Source organism: Lathamus discolor, chromosome Z (assembly GCF_037157495.1).
Source record: "Lathamus discolor isolate bLatDis1 chromosome Z, bLatDis1.hap1, whole genome shotgun sequence".
NCBI lineage: Eukaryota > Metazoa > Chordata > Aves > Psittaciformes > Psittacidae > Lathamus > Lathamus discolor.
In genome coordinates, this window is record NC_088909.1 from 44,297,808 (window position 1) to 44,325,288 (window position 27,481).

General features: G+C 39.6%; 1 protein-coding gene across 5 annotated transcripts in view; it reads right to left on the bottom strand.

The window, feature by feature from the left end:
- Positions 1-1,792: 1,792 nt before the first annotated feature.
- Positions 1,793-27,481, bottom strand: part of MCC (MCC regulator of WNT signaling pathway) — a 221,468-nt gene continuing 195,779 nt past the window's right edge. For all 5 annotated transcript variants that reach the window (XM_065663559.1, XM_065663557.1, XM_065663558.1 and 2 more), the window contains 5 exons: positions 22,886-23,120; positions 16,857-17,063; positions 15,845-15,948; positions 6,132-6,254; positions 1,793-5,176 (listed from right to left, as the gene is read on the bottom strand). In XM_065663559.1, the coding sequence (XP_065519631.1) occupies positions 4,996-5,176; positions 6,132-6,254; positions 15,845-15,948; positions 16,857-17,063; positions 22,886-23,120 (850 nt within the window). In that variant the 3' untranslated portion in view covers positions 1,793-4,995. The remainder of the gene's footprint in view (positions 5,177-6,131; positions 6,255-15,844; positions 15,949-16,856; positions 17,064-22,885; positions 23,121-27,481) is intronic.

Genomic DNA, 27,481 nt, shown 5'->3' on the forward strand with positions numbered 1-27,481 from the left:
TACTTCTGGGAAGGAAGTGAAAGTGTTTTCAGTTCCTCCTTCAGTACTTGCAGAGAAAAAAAAGCTTGTTTTAAGAAATTATAAAAATTTCACAGGGTACAGAATGTTTGAATTTGAGTAGGTCCACTATGAAATTTACCGACAACACCACTGAGTATTTTGTCACTCTTAAGCCTTTATATTGTTCTTGGAACAACCAGCTTCTCATTTCCATTATAGTTCTGTGCCTTTAAGAAAATGATTACAGCATATGGAGCATGAATAATTTTAAAACAAGGCATCTATAGTTTTTTAAGAAGATAGATCCTGCAAACCCAGTTCTCTGACTCACTTCCCACAGTGAGAAAAACTTACTTTGCAAATTTTTTTCAGCATGCTTGAGCAAAATTACTAAATTAGCTATATCTTACTGGTTGGCTACATACTCTTGTTATGTAGGAAAAGTATACAAAACTGCAGTATTAAGAGCTCTCAGCAAACACTTCTTGTCTGTACTTAAAACAGAATCCTTAAGTAACTATACTACGTCTGCATGGCACTGCAGTATGTGGAAGCTGTACTTCAGTCCTGAGGAGCAGTTTAGCTGGGTTTGCAAGGCACTTTTAACATTAAAAAGCAAAAGAGACTCCAGAGAAGGTGGGGTTTTATTCGCGAATTTTGGCATGCTAGACTGCTGTATGCATTCCAGGACCTAGGCTGGCTCAGGTATTGCTGCCCAAAGATACCATTTTCTGCGCAGCACTGCATGCCTCACAGAAAACAGGGAGCCGGTGTTATATTATATGGCTCATGTGTGAAGGGTTATGTCTTCCTCTTGTTTAAAGTTCAAGAACTTGATCTGTTTTCCTCACTGGTATGTAGGTGGCATATCAATGCTAATTAAGTAGAAAGTATGTACAGCTAATAGGGTTAAAATCATGTAAAGTTACAGATTTTACTCAATTTCCATTATGTTATCTTGAAGAAAGTTTGGGTAACTAACTCAACTCTTCAATTTTAGTAAACAAAATCTGTAACTATCTATAATATCTGTACTAAATGCTGTACTAAAGATTGCGATTGTTATTCACTGATTCAGAAACTGAAGCATACTATTTAAGAGGCTGACTTAATTGACATTTTCTTCTATACTGTAATTTTTCTCAGTAAAATTAATTTATGTATAAACTTACTAAAGTACTGATGTATGAATATAAACATTGATCAGTGTGAAGTACAAAGCCTGTGCTGGTGGTGCAGGTTATTCTTTCACTGCAGAGTGTTTAAATGTTGCCTTAAGCCAGTCAGCAGCACTGATTACACATAATGCCAGGAAAAGAAGTATTTTTAAAGTCAATTTTAAAGGTGCACAAGGGGCCCACCAAACACAAAGGAAAGGAAAAAAAAATGGTTTAGATGTACTGGAGAAAGGAAGCACGTGAACTTCATTCAGTGCTTTTAAAGTATTTATGAAACAGCATTTTTTTTTCTTTGTCTATATAACCTGCTGTTAAACAAACTGGATGCATGGAAATGGTTTCATAGGTGCCTTTCCATTTTTATAAAGTGTTCATTGAAGCTATAGTGGGTTTGTAGCAAGTACTAATGTTCTTGAGCTCAGCTAAAACCTATGATCAAATCTATGGTAAGTTCTTAACAACTTTTCATCTCGCTAGTATGGCAGCTTTCCTGATGGTGTCATACCGTTTACCTCAACAACATATTGTGGAAAAAGTCACTATAGTACCTTTAGGCAAACCCATTCAACAGTAAGATGACAAGGTATGGTAAAGCAACCCCCAAGGCAAAGAAACAGCATTAGAAATTTATTCAGAATATAAGAACATTTGTAAAATAAGTATTATAAATGGCTCTGTATAAATAAATGCAGTTTTTACAATTCTACATCAAATAAACATAAAATAGTTATTTTACAGCAGCTAGGAAACTAAAAAGCAGGAACACATTTAAAGCTAATTCAGTAAGGTGAAATGTTTCTAGAATTACCATGTTATGGTACAGTATTAAAGGAGGAGAAAATACAAATAAAACCAGTAGAACAATATTGACATTAGTACAAACTTAGCAACATGTGCTTTGCAATAGCTAACAGTACATTCAAGCTGGTGAAGACTTACACATTTAATTAGAAAAAAGTACTTTTTTTCTGAACACACTGTGAAATACAAAATCTCATGCACCTTGGTGACTTAGAAAATTAAATAATACACCCTAAGATAATTAATGAGTGAACAACTTAAGTTCTGTCAGCAAGAAGCATCTATTTTTCTTGCTTTGCAAATATATTACTTCTGCAACGTTAAGTGGGTTGCTGTAACTCAAGGCGATTTGCACTCATGTATAGATAGGCTGGTGTTTCTAGCAGCTGCATAAAAGGAGTTAGGTTTTTGGCGTGTATTCTCAGGGTTAGTGCCATTGTAACAGGTACACTGGAATTGCAGCTGATTGTTAGTAACAGTTTTCACAGTAACAGTAAACCTTTTACCACTTCCCTGTTGACCTTTTCTGGTATGCAAGCAAATGAAGCAGAAGCTGCTTGCTTAGGCAAAATACCTAGTTGGTCTGGCAAACCAGACCACTACTGCTGAGGCTGTAGACTATCAATCAGCCTTGCTTTTTCATAGAGAAACATTATGGGAGGAAGAGGCAGTGGTGTACATTTACTGGTGATTCATAATTTATTCTAAACCAGTTTCAGAGCATAGCTGGCAGGGAAGACATGCAGTAAATGTAGTAAAACAATGTTCAGTTGATGCAAAATCAGCAAATTGTTAGGCCTGAACAAGGCACCGAGGGATACTGCAGCCTTTTAAAGCCTTTAAACCTAGATGAATTTTGTACTTTCTTAATTTGTATATTTCCTTTAAAGACAGGGTGCAATTCAAATGCTTTAAGCTTCATGTTATTAATAGCTTCTCTAGCTACAGAGAAATAGAAAAAATGACCCTAAGGGCAAATGCAGTGGAACAGTTGTTTCTAGTCACCTAAAGTGAAAGGTATTTTGCACAGATGGTCTGAGATGACCTCAAGTTACATGGATATTTCAGATGCAAGAATACAAAACTGCATTTTTGCTACTGTACAAATGGGTAAGTCTCTTTCTGTTTCTTCAGAAACAAGTATGATCAGCTACCACTGAAGCTTTCGGCAAAACCCAATATTGCTGTTGGTGAAAAACTTGCTGGCCAAAAAAGGGAAATGCCATAGATGCTTAGGAAAACCATAAAGACAGTAAGAAATCTGTACTTGCTCCCTCAACAGCTGGGTCTGCAAAAATTTCCATTTGCATTTTAAGAAGTTAAAAGACTGTTCACAACCAGTCCCAGGGCACTGCTACCTACAATGTAATTTTGAAATCAGCATTGTTTTAACTTACTGTAGCAATCAGTCATGTATGATGTTGGCTTTGTAGCAGATATATCAAGATTCTAGAGAAGCAGGAATTGCTACCCTAAGAAGAAAACAGCACCTACAGTAATAAGAGATGTCACAAACACCAACAGCTACAGTTTCAGAGGCAACCAACACTTAACAATAATGCTGTATTCTGAACACTACTGTTTTGGCTGCCTGGCCTAACCCAAGAGTACACAAAACCAAGTCCTCTAAAAATACTTCCTTAGTACTAGAAATTAGATGAATAAATGAAAGAAGTTACCATAACTCTAAATACACTAATAAAACTTCATGTGCAACTCAACATATAAAGCAAAAAGGGTAAGTCCTGAAATCAGATTCACTTGAAGACAGAGCCTGAAAAATACCAAGAAGAGGTTTAACAAAGTAGCAGGCTTTGTTGAATGGACTCTAGTTTGGCATGTTAAAACATGGAAACTGTTTTATATACTCAGGTCAAAAAGAAGCAAATTCTTGAAACTGGTGCCTCTGTATTTTACTCAGTAGAGAAATCTATCTGATCTACTTTGCTTGATGTTCATCACCATCACAGGCCAGCATTTTCAGTTCAGGCAGTTTGATAGTACAGTAACGTGACTTAAAACAGCAGTAACAAAAAGTAACCTAGGAAGCTGTATGAAGACTTCACCATTCACATTCTATTTGTGTCTGTATATCCATACACCTACACATTTATAGTTTTGTGCCTATGTATTCAAAACTGAATGGGTACATAACTCACAGGTACCTTTTTTGGTCAAAACATATAAAAAGAAGAGATTCTACCTCAATAACAGAAAGCTGTAATAAGCACTATGTATGTGAGAGAAATGGCACAGCTTCTTAAGGAAAACCTCAGCTATGATGTAATAGCAAGAAACCCCCAACTGTTTTTCAGAGTAATTGCAAACATAACGCAATATAAATACCAGATTCCCTGTAACTTCTTACTTAACCTTGGCACAGACTATCTGGCATGGTGAAGCTCACAGCCTTTAGTCATCTTTACAAACTGTTAAGAAACACACTGTTACAGTTTTCAGAGCTGTAACTAGGATTTCTTGTTTTTCCCAAACCAACAGTTTTCCTACCTTTTCTGTGCTGTGAGCATCAGTGCTGCAATTACAATGTAAAAAAATAAGCCAGCTGATCATCTTCCTGCTTTGAAGCTGCCTATTCAGTTTATTTAACCACAGCAGCAAGTCTTGAGGGTACTCAACACTATTGTGTTGTGTGCAGAGGGAGCACAGGGATTATGAAAACTCAAATTACCTCCAAACTGCCCAAATTGAAAACTCTGTTAAGAATTACTGTATGACACTGTCACCCATGGGACATTTAAAATGGAAGAGAAGCTGTAAGAATACAGACATAATGACACAGACAACATATATCATTATAGCATGATAATTCAGGCACTGCCATTTTACATTACAAAACAGTCCTTAAGGTTAACACATTATCCCCATAACACCTCTCTGGGATCCCAGAGAAGGGTCTTACTGTGTCAGCATTGACAGGGCTTTTAGCATTTCAAGCTCCCTGTCAGCCTCAGAAATAAATTTGTAATGGCACTAAGCATCTTTGAAGGAGATGCATTTAAAGTGAAGTTTCATTGGTGTGTGGTCTAGAATTCTCTTCTTCTAGTAAAGCTATTCTTTGTTTGAGCATCCTTACTTGTGTTTCATGTCTCTCCACCATGGCCATCATTTGTGATTCCAATTTCTTAAGCTTATTCTGATGCTTTTTCTTTGCTTTTTCATAAGCTCCTACCAAGTTGCTGTTAGAAATACAAGGCAATACAAGATCATTCAAAAATGCTTGTTCATAGCAAGTGCTACAAAAATCCCCCCCCCCCCCAAAACACCACTTTCAGCGAATTCCAAAGTTTGGATACTGATCATCTTCCTAAGATTTACTAGTGCTTTAAAATGCATGAGATCCAAACTTTGCTCCAAAATCAGATCAGTGCTAATCACTGACAAGGTTTGTACTGGCCCCCAAAAGATACAGAGAAAATAAACTGGTTACTGAAAACAGTTTTAAACGTAGATCAAAGAGCCAGCTAGAGGTTGCTGGTGATGACATCCCAGAGTAAGCACAGCATCAAGACACACAAAATGGCATCTTGTGCTAACCTGTCAGCTGCTAAGTATCTTCTGTGCCTCCACCTTGACTCATTAGGAAAGCTGGAGATAGGTACTGCTCCTCACCACATGGGCTTTAAGTATGATTTATTAATGAAAACTGCGTTGCAAGCAAATAGGTTTCTTGCAGGAAGGGCAGCTACACTTCATCACATTCTCAGTATATTCAAACACAGTGCCAGTAAAAACTACTGAGTGAGCAATAAGATTTAAATGCGATTATCAAAGCCAGCTTATTAATAAAGAGACTGGAGCCAAAGAAAAGGGAGCAATTTTAAACAAAATAACAGATTCATAATCTGAATAAATGGAATTTTTGTTTGTTTTAATAAAATACATTTACTAGTACCTCAGTTAAGATTGATCTATTTATTTCTGTTCCTCTGTTCTTAGCTAGGTGCTTTTCAGCATCTTACATGGGAGGCTTATACCTCCTGCATCTGTAACTATAAGCTTGAAGAGTCAACATGGGTGAAGACAAGGATCCAGAAACTGCTCATTAAAGTAGGGGGGAGGATTACAGTGCAGAGCATGGCAAAAAAAAATTAAAAAAATCAATGGCACATCCACCTGCTGGTAGATCTTTACCTGTTTGCCCGTTTAAGGTCATTAACAAATTCTGCAGACTGCTGATGTCTGATTTCACTGCTCTTGGTAAGTCTCTCCAAAGCACTCACTAACTCTTGCACTCTAGCCTTCAGTTTCTTCTCCCTGGATAAGCGTAAAAGGAGGAAGAAAACTATTTTCAAAACAGAAATAACACTTCAGCTTGCAAGTACATGAATGGTTGTCCTGTGCTGGGTTGACAGGCTGAAAATATGTTCCTTTCTAGTACTTAGATAAAACAGGAGGTAGTTCTCACATTAAACTTTTCCACAGGTTGATTTTTCTAACATTCACCATTTTAGAATATGGGATCAGAGGTGCAGAGAAAACAAACTTATCTGATGAATCATGGTCTTGTATGTATCAAATTACAGTAACCACAAAGACACATTAAAAGAATGTTTGGCGCGTGCCACCTACTGTGTCTTGAATGAGACAGCAAAGAGAACTACCAAGGGAAAATAAAACATCATGTCTAGCACATAGGAATTTTAATTAAAAGTAGCACAACAGGATTGTTATCTAGATCAAGTTGCTCCAAGCCCTATCCAACTTGACCTTGAACACTTCCAACGATGGAGTAGCCACAACTTCTCTGAGCAACTTGTACCAGTGTCTCACCACCCTCAGAGCAATTTATTTTTTTCAGTTACTGCCTCAAATTTACACAAGTAATTTATACTACAGTCTGTATTACAGTAGATCACTAGGCTTCTTTTAGGAGCCAGCAAGTTCAGTCTCTTTGGCAGCAGGAAACAAAAAAAGTTATGAACAAGAGAGGGGAGCACTGACAGAAAAACGCACATACAAGGAAATGCAGAAGACTACAAAGCACAAGCATTTTCTTCTATGAGCTACACTCTTTTTCTTTCAAATGAGCCACAATACTGAAGTTTAAGCTGTCAATATAATTACCAATACTTACTTACCACTTATGAACCAATAACTAATTACCTGAAGTGTGCCAAAATGGAAGTAAGGTGCACATTACAAATGTCTCTATGAAGGAAAGAAAAAGCAAATGCAGCAGACATTTTGCAGAGGAGCAAGTGTTACAGCTTGGGGTTTAAGCTGGCTTTACAAGGCATTTCCCATCACAAGCAAGCATATGGCATTGAGGCTGGTGCTTCTTCTTTGGGAGCTCCCTGCAGCACAGCTGATGACTGCCCACAGCCCACTCATACACAGACATGAGACTCTCCCACCTCTTGTGCAAGGGTGTTGATGTGGAGATCTAGAAGCCTTTCTCTGTGACCCATCCTCGCAGCACAGACATCCCAGAGAGAAAAACATCAGATTTGAAAATTTTAAACAGGAGGCTAGGAACGACACACAGCTGGGCTAAAGTGGGACAAAGCTACATTTAGATTTAGTTAGATTTTAGTATTGAACCTTATGCTGGGGAGCTTTGCACGTATGGAGACATTTGTCAGTGTTTTCCTGCTTAGAACCTCTTTGCAGTGATCTGTCTTCCCCTCCTGTTTTGGTTGCAGAGCTGCAAAGCGGGTAAATTTGACTTAATTTCAGTAACAAGACCATTACTAGCTTCCACATAAACCCACTGAGCCCCATAGGAATGAATACCCCACAGTGTGTGAACACTGAATGAATACCCATTAGCTCTGCATAGATGCCCCTGGAAATCCAGCTCACCAGCCTGTAGTTCCGACGCTGGCCTGGCAACGGCAGCATTTTACAACCAGAGACTCGGGCAGCACATGTGGAAAGTTTCACTGTGCAAAGCTTCAGCAACAGAAGGGCTTTCACAGTCAGCCATGGAAATATTCCAAGCTAGCAATTTATCCCAGCACGCTGCAGACGCTGGCTTACTGGCCAAAGGAAGAAGGACATAAGAGGAGCCTTGTTTGATGAAGAATCATCAGTATTCTTTATGCATCCTTTCACCAAAGTAACATATCTCAGTATTCAAATTCCGCAATGTTTTCCCTAATGTTTAAAAGCTCACTGCCATCCACCCCAAATAAAAGTTTTATTTTTATACCCTATCATAGCAGTCAGAAAGACACAGCACAGACTACAGTCAAAACCATGACCAAAAAAAAAAAAAAAGGATACCACAGGCAGAGGCTCTGGGCAGGGCTCAGCAGCACTGTGCCCAGCACTGTAAGCTAAGCCTGAAGAGGAAGTCCAGCAGAATAAGCATTCACTCCCATTGGATGGGAGGAAAAACCTAAAAATCACAAGAAGTTGTTGATTTGAGGTTGATTTAGCATCATGTGCAAGAAAAGGTATAGCTGTGAAAACACTGCACCCAGTCAACATGGGAAAAAGAACCTTGCAGAGATGCAGTTTACTGCAGCTGGAGCTCTTAACATACCCTCCGTAACAAAAGCTGTGTGGAAAAAAAAACACCAGCAAAAAGACCTGGAGGAATGTGTGATACAAGTTTAGCTGTCACAGTCACTATTACTTGATAATATTACAGCACCTATTACAGCACCTCACCTTTCATCTGATTTTGCACTCACACCTTTCAATCTGTCATGTTTAGCCCAAACTCCACTAAACATCAGAAGTATTTCTTTACATCTGGCCTGTAACATCTTGCTACTTGGCAAAGGTACAGGGCCAGAGGAGAGGTAAGTACCCTGGGCCTCCACAGGCTAGTTAAACAACTTTCAGATAATACTTCAGAACTGTCTAGCTACATAGGTAACAGTGGGTAATCCTTCACATCTACAGATGTCTCAAATTTACATTTATACCAGTAAAACACATATGTTACCTGAGCTGACAAGATCCACACAGTTTTTTTGGCTTTTCCTCATGTCTTTAAGTCAGTGAAAACAGTGATAGCTAGGACCTAACTCCCACCTTCATCTCAAGGAAACCTGATAGCACATGCTGAAATTCCCAAAATCTTTCAAAAGCAACACATAGGAATCTACTTTTACACTGACTGTTTCTGATTTAAATCTAAGTAGATATTTAGACACAGGAAATGCCTTCATTTTGGTCTGAGAAATGGAGATGCATTATTTGGTTAAAAACTATCATGTGCTGCAAAAAACATGTAAGGCTTTCTCTGAAGTGTGACACTTTTATTCTAGTAGCAGATGAGAAACCTCAGAGCTGTACCTTACTTACCTTGACCAGAAAATGCTCTATCCCTTCATAAAAATCCCACGCCTTATAATGCTAACCCTTCTCACTTCATTTCCATCACTAATTACCTCAGTTTGGACAGTAAGAAATGTCCTTATTTGTGTCTCTCAAAAACTGATTGCTTAGTTGTGCAGTGAATAGGACTAGTAACGAATCCTGAGGTGCTATTTGTATTCCTTTAATGCATTACAGGGTTAGCTGTCTTTACAGGATTTCTAGTATCACTTCACTTCCTCCATTGCTTTTATAAATCATCAGAATATGAAGAACCAGGCTTAATAAACAGAATATTTTAAAACAATAGTCCTAGTAATATGCAGCATTTTTCCTCAATGTGTCAAAGCCGCAAACAGGGATGGAACTGCATTTGACACAACAGCCATATGAACAACTTCCCAACACAGATGCCATATGGCTCTGGCAGGGCCCTCTGCTGCCAGAGCGTGTTCCAGAGCCTGAAGAGCAAATATGCACAGAATTCATACTGCTATCATGCCCCAGGGCTGTAATACGGACCAGTATGGATCCTGAGAAAACATTTATGTGTGCATTTTGATGTGAAGAGGGAAGGAAAAGCAAGCATTTTTAGCAGAACACAATTTCTGTGAGCCCACAAACCAATTGGACTGCAGAAGTCAGCACAGATTTTGCTTTCACTGGGTACTGCCACTGGAACTGCGGAGAACAGTGGCAGCACCTCGCGCGCACAGAGAAAATGAGCACGTATTCCCAGAAGAGGAAGAAGCTTATGATCTGAGGGCATGGCTTGCTTCCAGCACAAGGGTTCTCTGTTCCTGGGGCACTTGAAAAGCCTGCTGGGGAAATACCCAACTGCTCCCTTTCCAAGAAAAAGAGAGGAGGCCTACAGCCTACATCTTCTAAAACCACTATTTTCAGTGAAATGCCTGAAGTGTTGGTAACAAAGACTTTTGTTTTGTATTTGCACAATCAAAACACGCAGTGGGCAGTTGCTAATGGGTTTTCAAGGGCTTTTTGTTTCAGACTTACAGGATGGTTTGCACTGAAAGGCAACAGACAGGGCCTGACATCTCTGGTTTCAAGGCTACTGTAGAGAGCAGGGAATTCGGCCAGAGCTATAAAGGAAACTACCACCAGGCACATTTCTGCAGTTTCTGTCAGTTTGGCCTCCACACAGTGACACCATGTTTGGCCCAGAATAATGTAAGCAAGGTCTTGCGTACTTTATATTTTCTCTCCTGCCTGGGCTTTTCCAGACACATTCAGGTTTCATGCGCCAAAGCCTTCCCAGGCAGATTTTCCTGTCCTTGCTCATTCCATTGAGATCTCCCCAATGCTGAGAAAGGAAGCTGCACTTCCCTGGCACACAGAAAAGTGGATTTTTCTGCCCCTGGCTTGGAACCTACCTAACTAACTGTTGCCCCTCTGCCCTGGGCTAAAGAACACCCATAGCTCTTGGTGAATCTGGAGCAAAAGAGGAGTAATGAACTTTCTTGAGAGCAGGAGGCAAGAAAATTTCCCACAGCTTGGCAGAGGAGTCAGGGGCCTTTGGGGACACCTTGCCATCCCTAGAAGCATCCATTTACTCACCAGGAAGCATTGCCTGCTACAAGGAAACCTCCCCAAATTCTGGCTCCCCTGTCAGAGTGGCTTCAGCTCAGCATCTGCCCCTGAGCTTCACAGACACAAAGCCCTGGTTCAGCAACAGGGCAGCCAGCTTGGGGGGGACCGAGGCCTGAGTGCTCTTGGGCACAGGTACCCAGGCAGGCTGGCCAGCCCCTAGGCATGTGGGGCTTGGGGAGAGGAGGGAGAAGAAGCATCCCTAGCATGTCCCCTAGCTTTCTGCATGGTCCCTGCTTTGAACGAGAGGCACACACCTTCCATCCCACGCTTTGCTCCTAGTCCCTTCCCTATTACCTCTTGTTTTAAACCTGGCATGTTCTCTCACTCCCTTCTCTCCTTTTTCCAGTTCCAGCTGAACAGTGTGACACATGATTTGTTTTTTCTAGGCATTTGACTCCTCTCAGAAGATAACAGCTGGACAGTTAAAAGGAATTCAGTTTCATCAGCAGTTTGAGCTAACATCTTACTTCAGGCTGGCATGCAGAATCTCCGAGACAATTTGAATGCATGCCTGCCTCACTAGTGCAGCTTGGACTGCGACAGAAAATAACTGGTATTTAGTAGAACTTTGTATAAGACACAACAAAACAACACTATGAAAATGCCAAGAATCTTAAAATCATCCTCTTCAAATTTCCCTGTCTCTCCTTGTCAGTGGTGGGCTTGAGATCACCTGTGCTTCCTGCTGCCTGTGCAAAGGTAGCCTTTTCTGACCACAGAGAATACTGAGAGCGCTTTAAAAAAACGCCTTGCTGGTGTAATGTACTGCTTTTTTGCTGACTGTCAAATGCTTAGAGCAGATCTAAAAAAACCAGATGATATCACAGACATGCAGCATGCAGACAGGCCAGGTACAGTCCTGGAAACAACAGGCTGACAGCAAAAAGGAAGAAGAAGCCTGGAGGGAGGCAGCAGCGTGCCTGCATCTCTCACTGCTCAAACCTCCCACCAGTTTTGCCAGCCCAGCCTGAAAGTTCTCCAGACCTGCAGCTATTTGGAGCTCCCTGTGATGACTGTATCCAAGTGCAGAGCAGCTCAGCGGTGCAAAAAGCCACGGTATGGTAAGGAGAACTATTTATTCCATGTAAAAAATGTAGAAAAAGAAAAATGGTTATCCTTGATGCTTGTAAAAAAAAATAGCTACCCAAGGCACTTCTGAGGAATCTGTCCCATATATCACCGTAAGTCATTTCTTTTCTTGCAAGATGGTTTCTCTCATTTGGGCTCTCCAGGGGCATTTCCAGAGACAGTCCATGACTCCTGAACACCTCAGGCAGCAGAGGGAAACCACAGCAGGAGACTGCAATGTCATAAAAAAGACAGAGATCCCTGAAATTTACCATGACTGCAGTCCATGCCTGTCTGGCCTTCAAATGTCTCCAAGTTGCTTATTTCCTCATTTAATGGATGTGATAACAAGAGAACAGAAATAAGCAAATGTAACTGGCAAAAAGCAGATGATGATGCACTGAAAGCATTCATCAGTAGCTCCTGTATATCAAGCCCACCTCTCTCTTCTCACTTTTATCCAATGTATAATCATTCTGTACTTTGGCCAAACAGGAAAAGGATTTTAATGATTCAATACTTAAGAGCCATTTTGTGTGTCATGGGTTTTTGGCATTTCCCTTTCCACTTCCAAGACTTAGCCTTACCAATGGTCAAGATATGCCTGAATTTGAGAGATGTTTCTACTTGCTCCTGGATCCTGTTATCGTGAAACTAAGGGTGGCCCTGAAAATATGCCAAGCTAAGATGTCATCACATGAAGTCCATGGAAGTTTAAAATAAAGGAAGGTGGCTCGATTTATCTCTGGGTGACACTGTGTCAGGCGGAAACAGTCACTGCTATGCCTTGGCACATCCTTCTGTTGAAACTGTTGCTCTCTCAAAACAAAGGAGCTTGGTGCAACACAGGGTTGAGGTCTTCAGACAGGCCTAAGGACCTAAGACTGCAAAGGACATTACAGTGTCTCAACAGACACATGAAAGCTATTGAACAGGATGAATTTTCAGTGTCCTACTAGAAATACCTGCAGTTTCCGCTTCCAGAAAGGCAGGATCACAACACTGTGCAAAAATGTACTTTATGTTAAGAGAAAAAGAACTCTTCAAAAAAGTTAAATCCTACTGATTACCACACTTTTCCCCTTCATGACGACTTCCCAATTAGTAGCATCACTTCCTAGGTTATGTCTTAGTTCAAAAGTCATCAGACATGGTAAATATACAGCTGCTTTGTTGTGTCGCTAGATGGAAAGCCATCCTTTTTTGAGGGAATTGTGTCTATACTGACACAACTCATGTAATCCTGCACTGCCATAAGAGATTGTAATTTTTTGCCAACTGCTGACCCAGCTGAAATCTGAACAGTCAGTCAGTCTAGTTGCAAAGTGTTTTGTCTGCCATGGTCCTTACCTAGGGGTCATAGTCAGATCCTTCCTGCCCAAGTATTTTAATGCTTACAGAGGATTCTCTAAATACATGCACAAAATACAACCCTATGCAGATAGAAAAGCTATCAGCAACGAATAAAAGGAGAGACTGCAAGGAGGACCTCAGCAATCAAAATATTTCTAATAAGGCCCAGGGAGAGGGAAAAGTTTCAGACTTGCCAGCTTGGCCATTTTTCACAGAATGGAGAATTAGCAGGAAAAAAAAAAAAAGGTTAGTTCTATCACCATCATTGTCACCCTGCTAAAAGCAAAAATGTTTCTTATGTGGAGTTCTTACTGCCACCATCCTGCCATCTCTGATGCATCTATAACCAAGCACGTGCTTACTAAGTTACAAACTCATAGAAGCAACATACAGTGCTCCCTTCCCCTGCCACAGCAACACAGAACATACCAGATAGAAAAACGTCATTTTAAGTTCTTCTTCAGACCGTGTAATGTGCCTGATTTTGGGGGATTCAACCAGATCCCCTCTTGCAACACCAGCCTCTCACATAGTCATCAAAGCGTTAGTGCCAGGCTATGAGGCTGCTGGGAATACATTTTTGCCCTGCCACTAATAAAGTATTCCTGCCAACATGTTTGTTTATGGATGTGTCAAACTCAAAAGTCTTCATGTCCACTGATATAGTCCACCATTCCACTAAGAAAGGAAGTGAAAACAAAACTGCTGAAGACTCTGGCATAAAGTATTTATGCTTGGCTGGAACAGAATGTGCCTCTAAATTAATAGTCTTAGCCTGCAATACCAGAAATTTGGTAACCTGGATGTAACTTCTACAACATTAAACTCACAGACAATTTACATTTCTACTAGTTAGCATAGGGGTGACAGAAAAAAAAAAGCTATTTCTGTGGGAAGCCTGTAAGATGGGTTTTAATGCTGAGCACTGCTACAGGAAACCCTTGGAAAAAAACACTGTCCACACATCTCACAGGATCTGTGCTTAAGCCCCACTGGCAGTAGCAATCACATTTAGCACAGTTGTATTTCCATTACATAGAAAGTCTTTACTCCAAAATTTATGTACAGTTTAATCCAATTATTTTCTTCCCCATTTCTGCCTGACGAACTGTACTTGCTAGGCCCCTGGCTGGAAATCCATGCTAATCAACTGAAGGGCTAGTAGATAAAGCAGAGTTGTTTTCTCTGTGGTGTCAGCAAACTAAATTTCATGACTATACTCAAGCCTCTGATAACTAAGGTCACTGACATCTTCTCGAAATCCAAGGGCAAACAACAAGAACAGGAAAAGGTGCAGCTTGAGTGAAGGCAGAAAGTGCCAGTGGAAATGCTCACATATTCCTTCTTACCCACACTGGGACTGGTGTGTGAGGAATACGGAATCTATGGCTCTATGCAATGTTTATGCAAATTACATTGTTGATGGGGTTTATCTGCCCACACACGAATGACAGTTTTGATTATTTTAACCACAGAATTTTGTTTCCTGCATCAAGCAAACTAAACACTCTGCAACTGCCAGACTATTAAGCAAGTGGTACGAGATGTATTGATTTTGCAGTGGTAATGATCTTACATTTCTACAGAATGCCTTTCAGGCTTAAGTGTCCTTAGGCACATTAGGAGTTGCACCTGTGAAAAATCCACTTCAGGAATGAATCACCACAGCTGCTTAAGAGGTCATTCCACCATTAAAGAATGTGCAAACACCAAAAAGCCAAAAGACACTCTCCCCAGCCAGAATTCTTGGTAACATTTTTGAGAGGTTCTAAATACAGTAATAACTAAATTAGATATTAGCTAGCCATGTCCTGGGAAAGGTGGAACAAGTACTAAAAAACCTACTGAAACAGTGAATATTTTTGTCATGAAGTTTACCACATAGCTGGTGCAGCAAAAAGAGCTGTACAAGCAAGTATTAAGTTAATGGGTAACTAGTGAAAGCTTTGGCTTAAAACCTGGCTGTTGACAAAAAGAGTTTATTAAGACATCAATTTTCTCTCTTGTGAGAAGATAATGCTTCACACAACAATGTCATTTGTTAATTGAATTGCGGATTTACTTACATACTGAGGATGCAAATACAGCATCTGAGTCATCAAAATCACTGCAGTTCCCACTTGTGTTAACTCCTACCTAGGTTCTAATCTGTGACAAACCTTCTGAACCAAAGATCACACCTCAGATCCTGTCTTCACTAGAGGTTTTCTGCATGCCCTCCAACAAGTCATGTCACTGTTTTGCATCTTGTGTTCTTGCCTGCATATGGACATTCTTGACGTTTTGAGGGTTTCTTAGGGATACAGTTAATCTGAATTTTATAGAATCTCAAGGAGAATAGAGCAGAGCACTACGTGATGACTTTCATTAGCTGAAGAACTACAACAAAAGAGAGGGGAAGGTTAGTAGAACTTTGATCCTTTTCCTTCTCACACAAAAACCCTGCGATCACTTGTATAATCACCCAAGGGTTAGGAGTGAAGGCTCAGAACTAAACTTCACCCCGGACCTACAGAACAATACCTCTGGCAAAGGAAGCTGCTTACCGCCTGAGTGCGTTTGTCAGTTCAGCAGTCACTTCACTCTCATTGTATGGGCTCAGCTCAGCTAGTGTTAATGCTGTTGCTGCTGCGGTGCCATCACTGCCTTCCTGAGAAATGAGGAAAGGCCATCGAAGTTGAAGTTACTTACCATCTTAATGGGAAAACTCTGAAAACTTCTTAGTTTGCAGCTACTTTTAAAATGAAGATGAAATAAGCAACACAATGTCACAGCAACATGGCAAGTCTATCAACATAGTAAGAAATGGACTAAATGGGTTAGCGCTTCACAAATCCTTCTAAATGCTTCCTAAACCACCACAGCTCACTGATTTGCAGAATTCTGCTATAGTGTAACTGCTACTGCACTTTATTACTTTGGACACCACAGCTGAAACAAAGCAGCACTGGATCTAACAATTCAGATGATGCTTTGCCAGAAACAAAACAGACACAATTATACACTACTTCTGAAGTTTGTTTTTTAACACATTACTGAGGTTTTCTGGAGACACAGCACTAAACAACCAGATGAACTTTTTTCTAGGAATCACTGTTTATGCAAATTCTTAATGTAAATACAGAAATCTGTTTATTTTGCATTTTACTGAGGTGGGACAAATTCTTCATTCTCAAATTATTACAAACTGTCTGACTAGGAAAAAGAGATTGTCATTACAAGGCTCTAACTGCCTAATTGAAATGGGATTTTGCTTAGACTCTCTTACAGTGTTCCCAGTGAACGGCAACAGGCAAAACACATGTTCAGCCACAGTAGCTTGTATATTTGGCAGGAATGGCTCTGTGGCGCTCCTCCCCATCTTATTTTAGCCTGGCTTAACAGTATTTCTGCAAAGTTCTCATAAATTACACCACTGAAAGGATCACCTAACAACTGCAGAACAGAGAAAAGACATACGTATAGCCAAAAGAAGAGAATTATTAAAATGCTAAAGGCAGGGAGGAGTACAATAAATTGTGTTTATGTCAATTTTAGAAATTTGTTTTGACTCCTGACCTTGCCCAATTTGTCTTTGCTTCCACTGCTGGTTGAGCTGAGAGACCTCATCCTCTCTTCTTTTTGCTCTTCCACTTCAGATTTCAAATGCTCAATATGGATGAGGTAGGCCTGCTCCTGGGCCTCTCGAGTGCTCAGTTTCAATTCCAATGCCTTCTTCTCCTTCTCCAGCAGGTAAAGCTGTGCCTTAAGCTCTGCCATCTCCTCCTGTTGAAGAAACATTATCAGCATGCTGCTTTGTGAGATTACATGCCTAAAGGAAGACATTAAACAAGGTTTTCATTCACTCCTATTACTCAAGTGTTCTTTCCATGGGGAGCACAATCAGCATTCAAAAGGCTTTTTATAATCACCCAGTGTATTTGTCAATGGATCAGGATATCTTGAGAGTAAGTATGACGAGCTGTGCCATCCCTTAATCAGCCTCAAATAACCTCACAGGCAACAGACCAGCTAATCTGGTGCTGAAATTAGAGGCATCAGAGAGGGTTGTTGACAGCTGCTGAAATTTCTTTGATTGTACTCTGCCCTTCCTTCAGAGACCACTGCCTTAAAATCAATGTCTGACTTTCTTGTCAAACAGCTCCCTAAATGCCAGATTCCAATTTCTTATTAATAGATAATAATTAAGAGTTGGTTTATCTCATTACAGTGGAACAGGTCTGAGGGACAAGGACAGCAGACACAGATCATATATTCTTGTCTCATAATACCAGCCTCTGTAGTAGAATGCACTAGTCAAAAAGAGCAACTGATGTCCATTTTTAGTTTTCCTCCTCTAGATGATTAGAATCACACCTATACACAACTGGAGGTTCACAAAATTGCACTCACATTCTTCCTGTGAATATGATCTATGAAAGATGGACATTGGTACTTTGTAGAAAGAAGGTCAACTCTAAGAGCTAATTCTTGTGTGTAATTCTTCTGTTGCTCCAGTATTTATGACAAGGCTGACAAATATTTAACACAACACTTGCTACCTGGGACAGACTTCTGCCCTAACATCTGCTCTGACAGTGCTGGTCATGAGTGCAGTGACTCTTCTTTCTGCACTTGCTTCCAGCTTCCCGTGCAAAGCAGGGGATGGGTGTCCTGAACAAGGAGACTCTTTGTGTTTAACAACACTTCAGCAAAGTTTCTTCCACAAAATGTCCCAGGACAACCCATCATCCGCAAAACACTGAAGAGACAGACATAAAGAGATAAACATTATGTGTTAAAAACCACAATCAAACAAAAAGACTGCCAAAAAGACTGCACTGAATCATGTTCTCACTGTTGAGCTTGCCATGCGCTAGGTCACCTCATGGGTGAATACTGAGTTAATGCAGCCATTTTCTGTATCAGGGTTCATTTCTAGACTTGTTCACTATGTAAACATCTCTGAAAAATAGAAGTTTCTTGTTGGTGGCCAGATTTTTGAAACAGAAGAAAGTATTTGAGTCACAAAAACATCACAGCTTGTCACCTTCCTTACCCTTCAAAAATAACGCTTTTGGTATTATATCCAATATTAACAAAGATTGTACAAACACGTATTTGTACAAGCACATATTTAGACCAACTTTTTCTGTAGAAGAAAATCTACGCCCCTACCAAGAATCTGATGTCTGGATTAAGCGTAAGCTGTGCATAAAGGTGTAGACAGTTACAACAGCATACAGTAATCCAAATTGATCATTGGATTATTCAGAATCACCAAACATGTAAAAACAAAATCCATATCCTAAATCCCTCCAAGCTTGGAAAGATTCATACGAGCTTTAAAATCATTCACTTAGTCATCTACTTATTTGTGAACTGAGGGTTAGAAGCACAATCAGTTTCATCCAATGTGGTTTACAAAAATCTAGTTGTTGGGGAAACTTACCATCAAGTTCCTTTGTCTACAGTAAAGATGTAAACAATACTGATAAATAATGATGGGGCAATTTAATTACAGAAGTTGAACTGGTATACTCAAGTGCACACATTTAGCTTCTTAAGCCTGTTTCTAAAGCCATTAATCTATTTAGCCTGCTTAGTGAAGGGTGAGAAGTAATCTGAGCACAGTATTTTAGCACTTACGTGAATACTCTTGATAAAGGGCTATCTATGTGGGATGATCATGTAAAGATTCTCCCAGGCTGGAAGCTGAAGTTAGGCAAATTCAGCCTAGAAATAAGGGACATTAATTTCCTAAAAAAAAGGTGAATTTAACCACTGCAACAGCGGATCTACGGAACTGATGTTTCCCATCAGTTGAGAGTTTTAACTTAATGACTGGATGTTTGTACTACATATCCTAGCTGAACATAAATTTGAGGATCAATGGTTAACTCATTTGTTTATGAAGACAGTAAGTTTATGACATCATATATGAATTCACAAATTTGTACCCTGTCCCAGGAGACATATCATGGACTCCAAAGCACTCCCCATGTGTTAGCTTCCTCGTACCAAGACAATGTGACTTTGAAACAGAGAAGCAAAGACAAAGCAGGGCAAAAGTGGAAGAACCATCAACCACTGTCTTAAAGAGTGGAAAGGGAAAGAACAGCAAGGGATGGAAAGGCTGAAGTTAAAAGTTGAGGATTGTGGTATGGACACATACAATCTGTGAGGAGGGGTGGCAAAAATCACATTTCACATAGAAAAATTCAAGTAGCTCAGATTTACTTTGAGAGTTAATTATTCCTTACTCATGCAGTATCTTTTTCCATGAAAACACATTTTTTAAAGATAGCGTCTAAATTTCATTTCAATGACAACATCACCTTTGTATATTTACTATTCTTTTTTTTTTTTTCTTTCCCCCTTCCACCCACCCCCACCCTCCCCAATTACTGGGTGCTGGTGAAATATTTGCAGTTTAACATATCTGTTTCTTCAGAGTGTGGACCTAAAGTGGCATTTACAAAATGAAACCCCGAAGGAGGTTGCAAGTAGTCACTCTTCCATTTTTTTTGCAGAAGACTTACACAACCTGTTCAAATTCACAAGCTTCAAGCACTAAAATCTACCAGTCAGGATTCATTAACTGAATATTGAGGAATATTTTGTACTTGCAGTCATACTGTAATCCTGAATTTGGGTGAAAACTTGATGACAATTAAACAACACCCCTGTCTCAATATAATCAGAAAAAACACATAATTCTCAAAATTCAAATTGGTATTGGATGTGGTCAGGTCAGAATAAAACAGCATTGACTCTTACATGGCAAAAAAATCTAAAAGTCATGAAAAGAGGATTCTCGAAGGATCACGGTACACAAGGTGGAATATACCAGCCTTCAGAAATAAAACAAGTATCAGAGCAGATAAATGCCATGCTCTAGTTAACTGTATTTTACTACATACATCTATAAGAGCACGAAATGTTGTAACAAAGGTGGACAAGAGGATTCTTAACATTTTCTGCAAAGAGTCTGTAGTCTCAAAGCACATTATGAGCAATATTATCACAACCTATACACAGAAGAGGAAAAACTATCAGTGTAGAAAGCTAACACTTATCTACATTATGTACTTTGAAATGCAGAAAGCTGAAAATGAGGAATTTTTTACACCCATCAGAACTAATCTCCTTTCTAACTGGGGCATGACAACAACTGACCTCAAAGCAAGACCACTAAATGATGACAAACCACAGACCAGAATGTATTTGGAAACGTAATTAATTACTGCTTGAAGCAAAGATTTGCATTCTATAGTAGCACTGGAGAAACACTATGTCTTACACTCTGGACAAAAAATAAAGAAATAAAATAAAATAAATAAACAGGGCAACAGAAAAACCATCCTCAAATAATCTTTTTATGGATAATTTTCATCAGTAATGAAGAATTAATGGTATAAAGGCATTTTCAGAATATTATCAGCATAACACATAGATACAAGAAGCGAAACGACTGATCTGGACATCAGTTTTTACTAGGAGTCATTAAATGAAACATGTTAAAAGATGCAGCAGAGATTCCAACACAAATACAAGTTTCAGGAAGACAGCAGCAGGTGTAAGACCCAGCAATGCAGAAAATCCTTGAGTAGCTTCATCAAGGTGTACCATCATGAAAAGCCAAGACACTCAGAAAGCCAAGACACTCAGAAAGCCAAGACATCCATGAGTTCTGTGCTTAGGTTCAGCCATGTTATAGCTTGTTGAACATGAGCAAGGTGTAATGCAGACCTAAGCAACAACCATAAATGCTAATACGTAGCACATCCTCTTGGGACCAAAGCAAGCAGAGTGTTGCTGTGCCTTTTCTAACGCTTTATGCATAGAAGGGCATGAATTTCCTATTTCTATAGCAGGAGAGCACTTACCAACAAATCTATCGCAAGTTTTGACAAACCTGAGTTTTCACTATGTCCCTTTCAGAAATGCAGGAACTTTCTGAAGTGAATTCCAGCAAAGTGCAACAAATCATAACAAATAACAATGATACCAGTTTTTCTGAACCTGAAAGGACTGCAGGTGACTTCAGCCACCTGTGTAAAATGTGTGGATTAGCACTGTGCACAAACCAATCAAGAAGAAAGATTTCTTCTAGGGACAATTCCTGCAGTGAAAACCCAATGTGCTAGCTCAAGTCAAAAGTTATGAGTGTAAAAAACAAGTTACAGGATCATTTAGTGGACAAAACAATTATTAGCCCTCAAAACTGCAGCAGAAATTATGATATGCAATTATTGGTGTCCCTGCCAGGTCAGGGAATGCCAGAGCACTAATCGCAAAGGACAGCTCTGCAGTTTGCCTTTACCTATCAATTTAAAGATAGAATGGTGTATAAGAGATTTCACAGAAGATCTGGATGCAAAACAGGAGATGTAAGTGCGATATCTGAAATACACATATAATTATCTATAAATATTTTCCAGTACATCTTGAATGCTTTAACTGTGGGGAATATATTGCTGTTGGCCACAATATATTCTAACAACTAAAACAACTTTAAATCTTCTGACTGGTAGCAGGCAATCTTTTTTCTTTGAACTGCAAATATCGAATGCATTATTACAAAACTGTATTTGTCATCATGGAAAAAACAGTACCACTAAGAACAGAATTATCATTTCTAGACTTAGCCAGCAGCAGCACATCAGAACAAAAATCTATAGTTTTAGGAGCTTATAGAACTATTGGGATTTGCTGCTACACATGATGCCATCACCTAACATGTATCTGCCATTAGCTGACTAAATGAGGACTTGTAAATATGCAGAAATTAAACTTATTTAAACTGAACAAACCCCAGACAATTTCTAAATGCAGTCATGTGCTTGTACAAGGCTTTCTTGCCTTTGATATGCTCCTGTGTTTTAGTTCACCTCACTCAATACAGAAGCCAAATTTAAAATTACATGAGCTCTATAACTGGTCAACAAAGGTCAGTTTTTCTTGATAACCTCTTTAGAATTCTATGTATAAACCAGGCCTGAAGGACCAGTGTTTTCTCCAAAAACCTGTGTTACTGCAAATCACTACACACCATACTCTTTGCTCAGGCTCTGAACTAAGCTACAGATTGCAACACAGTGTCTAGAACAGCTCTGGACTTGTGACCGACCACTGGAGAGCATTAGGGATGATAGCTTCTGACAGACCATCCTCCCATGACAACATTAAAAGGAGGTAAATTTGTTCTGCTTCAGTTCACAAATATTCAAGATGCACATTTGCAAGCTTGTAAGGAACTGTCTCTTGGGAAGTTCTGTATCATGCTTTTGGTTACCCTTAAGCAACTCAGCTGCCACATCTCTCAGGGACAGCACCATTTGTCAAGCAGATCATTCCAAGTTCAGAGCTATGGCTGAAGTCCTCACCTAATTCAAAACACACGTACTTTGTCAGTATTAATGCACTGCTTCTCATTTTCTGACTACTGGGTGTTCAGCCCTGATTATTTGCTTTACTGAAGCTACCCTTTATTACCCAGTGACCACTACCAAAGCATCCCACATGTGTGACTGAGAGTGTTTTGTATCAGTTTTGTAGGGGTATTCTCAGCAGTGGAATGAGCCAGTTGGATATAAATAAAATACCTTCATTGCCATAAGTTCCTGCATCAAGACCGCATTTTCCAGGTCTAGCCTCTGGCTGTCTCCTCGAGGTTTAACGTCATAACTAAGGGGATCAATGTGGATGCTTTCCAGCTCCAGCATTGTCAGTTTCACTGCTGCTCTGTCGTTTTTCAACTGCTGTATGTAATCCTTCAGTCGTTGCTCATCCTCCTTTGTAAATTCCATATCGCAACTGCTTGCAGTTGAGCTGGTAGTACTGGAAAGGGAAAGAACAGTATTTTAAGAAAGTTTGGAACAAAATCTGTATTTTTACATCAACTTCCCCCCTGCCCCCCATCCTGAGTAGTTCATCAACACATCTGAGTCTTACTTAAAAGTTCAGAGAAAGGACACACAGAGCATGAATTGGATGTTGCAATGCTCAGAAGATGCAGAAGGGTAAGACAAATTCAGAAAATAAATTAATTCTCTAAGCTGCATGAGAAAATTTAATCGTGACAATTTCCCTGCAAAGCCAAGTATTTAGTGACACATAACTGAAGTACTTCTTCTGGAATCATGTCTTCTGAAACAAGGTTTTTAATTAAAAAAAAAATGAAAATAAACAGCTACTGAAGATTTCTTAGCAGCACCCTAGCACAGCAAGCTTCTCTGCTGCTCAGACACTAAATCTTCATCTTCTTTGGGAAGAAGCATCTGCTAAAAAAGAAAGAAGCAGGCCAGACTTCATTGATCTTTGCTGATAGCAATATACGTTACCAGCTTAGACATTTTTAATGGACACTTGCAGGAATCAACCAGAGCAGAATTACACTGGTGATTGTCAGGAATACACTGACATTCTTTAAATTCATATTAAGATGTATTCTTCAGTTCACTGACGTTCTTTCAGGGCTGCAGGGCTTATAAGTCCGAAGTTAGTAAATTTTTTTAATAAAAAGTCATCATCAGATTTGGCAGAACTTCTCCTGCCTACAAATGACTGCCCATTAGTCTGCCCCACAAATCTTTACACAGAGATCACACAAAGGGAGAACTAATGCCTTAGAGAAAGGGTGGCTCAATGCTGCCTTGCCACTTACACACATGCCAGTGCTGCAGGGGTCCAAGACTGATACCATCATAGCATTCCAGGGCTGAATATAATTGCAACAACACTAAAAGGAAAATAAAATGCCATGTTGTTTCTATAACCTCACTCAAAGCTGCCTGCTGTCTCCTGAGGTCCTGTAATCAGCTGCCGGGTGAGGGATAAGTCATCCATTAACTGCTTGTCTGGAATGCTAGATGATCTCAGTTATCAGCAGGGGAATAAATCATTTTCTATGTCAAATTGCACTGCTGTTCAATGTTTTTGTAAGAATTAAAAAGCCCTATCTGCTACATACTGTAGGAATCAGGATGAATCCTAAAATATATTATGCATGTGAAAAAGGGGAAACCTATCAAGACAGGCTTGATTTTTCTCTTTTCTTTTGGTTCTCCTGCAGCTAAAGCTGAATTGATTTTTAAGTGCCTCTAATTGCCAATCTTCCCACAAATTCCAAGCACAGCCTTGGAGGAGACGGAGAATTGGCAGGTCTACAAACACTTTTCAAAATCCTTCCCTCTCATGAAATACCGCATTACAGTTCTTTACCAGAGTTTTATCTATCAATTTCCCATTTTTTTCCTTCCTCTTCTTAGGGGTAATAGGTGCCATATTTACCACAAGTGTAAACTGGTCTTTGCTTTTGTCTTCTGCCAATTGCTATCTGCAGTGAAGCTAAAACCACCCAGTACCTACACTACATAAAACCCCTTCCAGACTGAAACAAATTTGTGTTCACAGAATGGTTTGGGTTGGCATACTTAGCATTTCATTAGAGAATCTTGAAATAGTAAAGCAAGATTTACAGAGTCTAAAGCTATTCTTTCTGAAGTAGATAGTGATATAAAAATCATACAGATAACAGTGTGAGAAATACTTAATTCTGTACCAAAGTCATGTTGCAAGTTTCCTCAGCACCCAAAGCAGTTGCACGGTTTTTCTGTATTAAATACAAAACAGCTGCTGTTGGAGGAAGAACAACTTTTAAAACCTACACAGGCTTCAAATCTTGGGACACAAAAGAGCTCATCTCATTTAGCATCAAGATTTTACCCAGAAGATTGGAAGCAGTATGGGGTGCAGAAAGCTGGGGTACAAAGCCCACCTTGGACTGTTGTAAAAATAAGGCTGAGTGATGAGGAATGGAAACACACTGAACTCCCACTGAACATCTTTGCCAGGGTGTGTTTCCCAAAAGCCCCGCCATACACCTCTCCATAATGCTAGTCCATTGCTGCGCTATTTCAGGCCCACAGCTGGTGAGCATATGAACTTGAGTTTCAGATATTGTTCTCTCTTCTTAACAGCAATCAGGACAAAGGAAAACAGACTGACAGAATGCATATATAGTATAATGCATCCATCCAAAACCCACAGGAAACTTTTGCAAAAGATGTGCAGTTTCTCATGTCTGAAGCATATAGCGAAGGACAGAGAAAGGATCATCATTTCATCACACCTGGCGGGAACACAACAACAATCTGCTCATTCTCACTGGTGTTGTATTCATAACAAGCAAGAGAAATGTTCTTCCCACTTGCTTCATCCCTCCAGTCTTTTATAATGATGCCATGCCTGGATGATGTCAATTTGCATATACAGCCTGTGGGAAAATACGTAGATCGATATAGCATAATCTGCAGTTTTATTTGCTGGCATGTGTGTGTGTGTTCACACACACATGTGTGTATATGAAACTCAGCAGATGGATAAAGTGAGGTTTCCAACATGTGTGAGTAACTTCAGTACATTACAAAATTTTGTCCATAAAATTCTATAAGCTTCAGTTCATCTGTTAAAAATCAAATCAACAAATAAATCTGCAATTCAGCAATTGTGCAGACAATACAAAAGTCATCAGAACTATAATGCTGTCAGAACAAAATCCACAAAACTTGCTTGAATGTTTGCATGCAACCATACACTGCAAAGAGTGCATTTGATGCAGAGTATATACAGGCCACCATCTTCTAGGTGAATGCTGTGGACTGAGATATGAAAGAGCACAAAGCCAAAAGATAGTAACTTTCTGAGAAACTGAAAAATACACTAACCAGCCAAAAGACAAACAACAGTATATTTGATTAAAGTTAGAACCTTTGGTGAAACTACTCTGCTTCCTTCTGAGAATAATTAGGTCCAGCAATGAAGTGCTAAATAGCAGAAATACCACAACAGGTATCTTAAAATAACTTACTTGCACACTTTGGCCAAGATAATCTTGTCTGTCAGCTACTTATCTGAAATCTGAGGTAATTCTGATGAGAGATACAGTCCTACATTTGGCTGAGTTCCAATATTCTGTGACACTGTAATATTGAAAAGAATTCCCTTTGCATGTAAGAGACCAGATCTTTTCCCCCATGAATCTAGAGGTAAGACTGAGCTTACTAGCACTGCAGGGAAAAAAAATCCACCATTTTCAACCGGTATTACCACTAGAGTCTTTCTGTTTCCTTCTTTTTAAGGTACAGTCAAACCTTGTTGGCAGTGTTTGTTAGCTTCTGTCATTAAAATAATCATGACTCCCAACTACACTGTAGGCCTATTCTATTTTCAAAAAATGAATTGGTAACTTTGTGGTGCTGCAAACTAAATAATCTGAGATGCTTGTTATTATTTTTATCCACTTCAGCAGATCATCTGTGATGCTCTTTTGTTGCATTTCATTCATTTACATTTGAGTTGCTCCCTTTTCCATTCCTAACCACGTGTAACTAGCAGCTCACTGAGTATTTATTCTCAGTAATACATTCAGCAATTTGACATTCAGAATCTCATCTGAAATGCCAAAGCTAAAAATGGGTCAACAATTGCATTGTAAGTTCCAATTCTACAGGATTCTGAACAGCGAGTAGAATTACTTATTTGTCACAAGTCTCAGCCAAGAAGAGTTTTCATCATGCCACCCCCTCTTTGCTCAGTTAGTTTCAAAAGGAAAAGGTAGCAATACATACAGGCAACTAAAAGCATGCAACACTGGAACGGCTGCTGCAAAAGATCAGTCTTGCAGATTTGGAGTATGTTTGAACCACATAATGTAAAAACGTTTTCATTTCAATGTAGTGGTCCCCAAATGGAGGTTCATACAGCACTCACTAGTGATGCAGGCTTGTTCTACTTGCCAGTTTTATAGACATTAAGCCTGCAGGAATAGAATCATAGAATCAACTATATTGGAAAAAGCTTTTAAGATCATTAAGTCCAACGATTAAATAGCTAGAAATCTGTAGTCTGCTTTCCTGTTTGTGCCTGGATTGCTATTGTAATGCAACAGGAATGAAAATGGAAATTGTCAACGCCAAAGAATCAAAGGGAGGTATAGGTCTGCAGCAAGGGGATGTATGTCAGAGCAGCAGGGAGCCAAGTGGCAACGGAACACACATGAACCGGTTGAGAGAGCTGACAACATAGGCAGGATAATGACAAAAAACAGGAGCAGGGTCCAGGAGAGAAAGAAAATGAATCCAGAATGATAGGGAGAGGGGAATTATAGGCAAAATCATCAACTTTTTAAACAAGAGATA